The 3,715-nt window shown below is 39.4% G+C and overlaps 1 protein-coding gene across 1 annotated transcript; it reads left to right on the top strand.

Moving 5' to 3' along the window:
• Positions 1-1,373: 1,373 nt before the first annotated feature.
• On the top strand, positions 1,374-3,338 carry PUB26 (plant U-box 26). The gene has a single exon (XM_028207254.2). The coding sequence runs from the start codon at positions 1,881-1,883 to the stop codon at positions 3,126-3,128; it is 1,248 nt and encodes a 415-aa protein (XP_028063055.2). The 5' UTR covers positions 1,374-1,880; the 3' UTR covers positions 3,129-3,338.
• The last annotated feature ends 377 nt before the right edge of the window (positions 3,339-3,715 follow it).

A 3,715-nucleotide genomic window follows, 5' to 3' on the forward strand; every position in this document is an offset into this window, starting at 1 on the left:
TCACATCATCAATAACATTTCTCTCATAAAACTATTAATATATCCCTCTTGAAACAAGTTACTTTTAGTTTACCTACTCTAAAACAATTTATCCTCACTAATCTTATCCACAATCACTTTTTATTGAAGCTGGATTGACCATAAAAGGAAGATCATACAGTAAATAATTTAAAAAGTATCATGTATAAAAAAGTGAGAAATAAAGATAAAAACAATAAAATAGCAATTCTCCTATAAACACAGAAATCAAACACAAAAAAATATATATAAACACACAAATTTTACAAATTTTTTAACAGAACTCACCTCTACAAAATTACATTAATATGTATATTCATCGTAGTTAAGGCTTGGAACTTGGACGTGTTCTCCTTCCAAAGTTACATATTCGAAATTTTTTAAATGTCAATAATTTTTTAGATCAATTCATATGAGCCTTATGCCCTTAATTTAATTGGAATCTTCTCAAGTGGACAGTGAAATTGTTCTCTGATTATTTGATGTAATGAATTGGATACCGATTTACTAAGGCCCATCCTCCCCCCTCCCAAAAAAAAAAAAAAAAACACAAAACAAAAACAAAACAAAAACCCCCATTTTTTTTTGAATTTTTTTTGTCTTTGGTGATTTTTTTTAAAATTATGTTAATTTTTTTTTACTTTTTCGATCTGCCTTGTCGAGACAAATCTAAAAAGTTTTTTTTTTTTGAAAAATTGTAGAAAAAAAATCACTAACGACGAAAATAAGCTAAAAAAGATTGTTTATTTTTGATTTTTTTTTTTAAAATTATGGTAGCATTTGGTAGAGTTTTAAAATTATGATTTGAGAATAGAGTTATATTTTGAGTTTATGAGTTTTGAAATTATGATTTAAGTGTGAAAAATTTGTTTGATTATGAGTTTTGAATTGAATTTGAAATTTTTGATGTAGCATATGATATTTGATTAAAAAACTTACAATTCATAATCAAACACACAACTCAAAATTCTATTCAAAACTCATAAAAAATTAAAAAATAATAAAAATATTTCTTATTTAAAATATAAAAATAACCGGTGCAAAAAAAAAAAAAAAAAAGAGCTTTGTTCCGATCAACCGGATAGACATCTAGGAGAATGACCAGGCAAATGCGTTTTTAACCGTGGGTGTGTAATCAATTTTTAAAAATTCTAACCAAACACCACACTTAAACCAAGGGGTAAAATTAACTTTTAAAATTTCCGCCAAACAGAGCCTGTAATTTTTTAATTTGTCTTGTCGAGCTAAATTTAGAAATTTAAAACTTTTTAAAAGTTTTAAATTTTTTTTTACTAAAGATAAAAATGAGCAAAAAAAAAAAAAAAAATCAAAAAATATTCTCAAAACACCCCTTTAAAAAAAACAAAGAAGTGTTTTTATAAACAAGAGGCGTATTTACGGGGACAACACACAACCAAGGTGGTCACAAGTGAATTAAGCACAATCAACTTCAAACAGTAATAAAGAATGAAAGCAATTAATAGGTTGATGTGCACAGGAGTAAGATTTTGAAGATTTTTAGCATGAAAGTGGGACCCAACCAGTCACACATTACCTTTGACCAAAACCTTCCCCAGTCCCAACTCCCAACTATGGTTAAGTAAATGGACACACGTGTGGGGATTTGTAGTCAGATAAGGGCAGAGATGAGTCCTACGGCCCTGATGGCATGTCCCCTGTTCCAATTCGTATAAGAGAAACCAAAGCGGACCAACTTGAAAGAGAATTTGCAGAGACCTCAGATTTAGAGAGAGAGAGAGGGAAACACACACCTATATATACACACACATACATATAGAGCGAGAGAGAAAAACAGAGAGAGAGAGAGAGAGAGTTTTATAAGAGAGAAAGGGTGAGAAAACATGCCTGGCAGCTTGGAGCCGTTGGACGTGGGGGTTCAGATCCCATACTACTTCAGGTGTCCGATCTCGCTCGAGCTCATGCGCGACCCTGTAACCGTGAGCACCGGTCAGACCTACGACCGAACCAGTATCGAGTCCTGGGTCGCCACCGGCAATACCACGTGTCCGGTCACCCGAGCCCCGCTTACCGACTTCACTCTGATTCCGAACCACACCCTTCGAAGGCTCATCCAGGAATGGTGCGTGGCGAACCGGTCGTTCGGGGTGGAACGCATTCCGACTCCGAAGCAACCCGCCGATCCAGCCATGGTTCGGACTCTCCTGAGTCAAGCCTCGTCGGTGTCGATTCCGAAGCATTCGCGGCTATCGGCGCTTCGACGGCTCAGAGGACTCGCTCGTGACTCGGAGAAGAATCGGTCCGTGATCTCTGCGCACAACGCGCGTGAAGTCCTCCTAGCTATCGTCTTCTCGAATACAGATTCCGACTCGTGCGAGTTGAATCACGAGGCGCTCGCGGTTCTCGCGATGTTTCCGCTTTCTGAATCGGAGTGCGCGTTCGTGTATTCTGATCCGGAGCGAATCACATACCTCGTGTCTCTTCTCTTCCATTCCTCGATTGAAGTCCGCGTTAACTCAGCTGCACTCATCGAGATCGTCCTCGCCGGAACGAGATCGCCGGAAATCCGAGCTCAAATCAGCAATGGCGATGAAATTTTCGAAGGAATCGTCGGAATCCTCAACTGTCCTCTAGCATATCCTCGAGCACTGAAAGTCGGAATCAAAGCGTTGTTCGCTTTATGCCTTGGGAAGCAACACCGCCACAAGGCGGTGGCCGCGGGAGCGGTGGAGGCGCTGATGGACAGGTTGCCGGATTTTGAGAAATGCGACGCCGAGAGAGCGCTGGCGACGGTGGAGCTCCTCTGCCGGATTCAATCCGGATGCGCAGCGTTTGCTGCACACGCGCTCACCGTGCCGCTCCTCGTGAAGATTATACTGAAGATATCGGATCGAGCGACGGAGTACGCGGCCGGAGCTCTGTTGTCGCTGTGCTCGGCGGAGGAGCAGTGCCAGAGAGAGGCGGTGGCGGCGGGCGTGTTGACTCAGTTGCTGCTGCTGGTTCAGAGCGATTGCACGGAGAGAGCAAAGCGAAAAGCGCAGATGTTGTTGAAACTGCTTCGGGATTCGTGGCCCGATGATTCCATTGCCAATTCGGATGATTTCGCTTGCAGCGACGTCGTCCCCTTTTGATTTTTTTTTTTTTTTTTTTTTTCTTTTCTTTTTTTTAGGGTGGGGGGAATTCCTAATCTCGTCTCTATTTTTGTAATTTTCATGTTGGGAAAAAAAAATGAAAAAGAAAAAATTAGGTTCTAGATTGATACAGAGAGAGAGAATTGTATTTGTGTATGTATTTTTGTATGTACGAATTTTTGTTAAAAAAGAAGATTTTTCCGAGAAAAAGTTCTTGTTTTTTTTGTGGTCATTCATGTTTTTATTTGATATTTTGTTTTTGTGTCTTTTTGATAGTGGGGTTCGTTAGAGTTATAAATTTGTAAGTTGTGTGTGGTTAGTTTTAAAAACAGACATGCGGTATATCCCTAGTGGGGGTCGCGCCCCCAGTGACGTGGCGCGCCCCCACTGGCTGAAAACTTATAAAAAAAAAAAAAAAAACAGTTTTTTTTTTGGACGAATCCGGGGCCGACACCTCACTGGGGGTCGACCCCCAGTGGGGTATAACCATCCCTTTTTTAATTTTATTATTTTCATTTATTTTAACTTTTCAATGGCTTTTTGTTTTTTGTTTTTGGTTTTTGATGGTTGGTTCATAAGCATGATTC

The sequence above is a fragment of the Camellia sinensis genome, chromosome 2 (genome assembly GCF_055761805.1).
Source record: "Camellia sinensis isolate YWXY chromosome 2, ASM5576180v1, whole genome shotgun sequence".
NCBI lineage: Eukaryota > Viridiplantae > Streptophyta > Magnoliopsida > Ericales > Theaceae > Camellia > Camellia sinensis.

Bases quoted from the DNA above. Each gene is read 5' to 3' on its own strand.
- PUB26 (XM_028207254.2), top strand. From the start codon at position 1,881: ATGCCTGGCAGCTTGGAGCCGTTGGACGTGGGGGTTCAGATCCCATAC.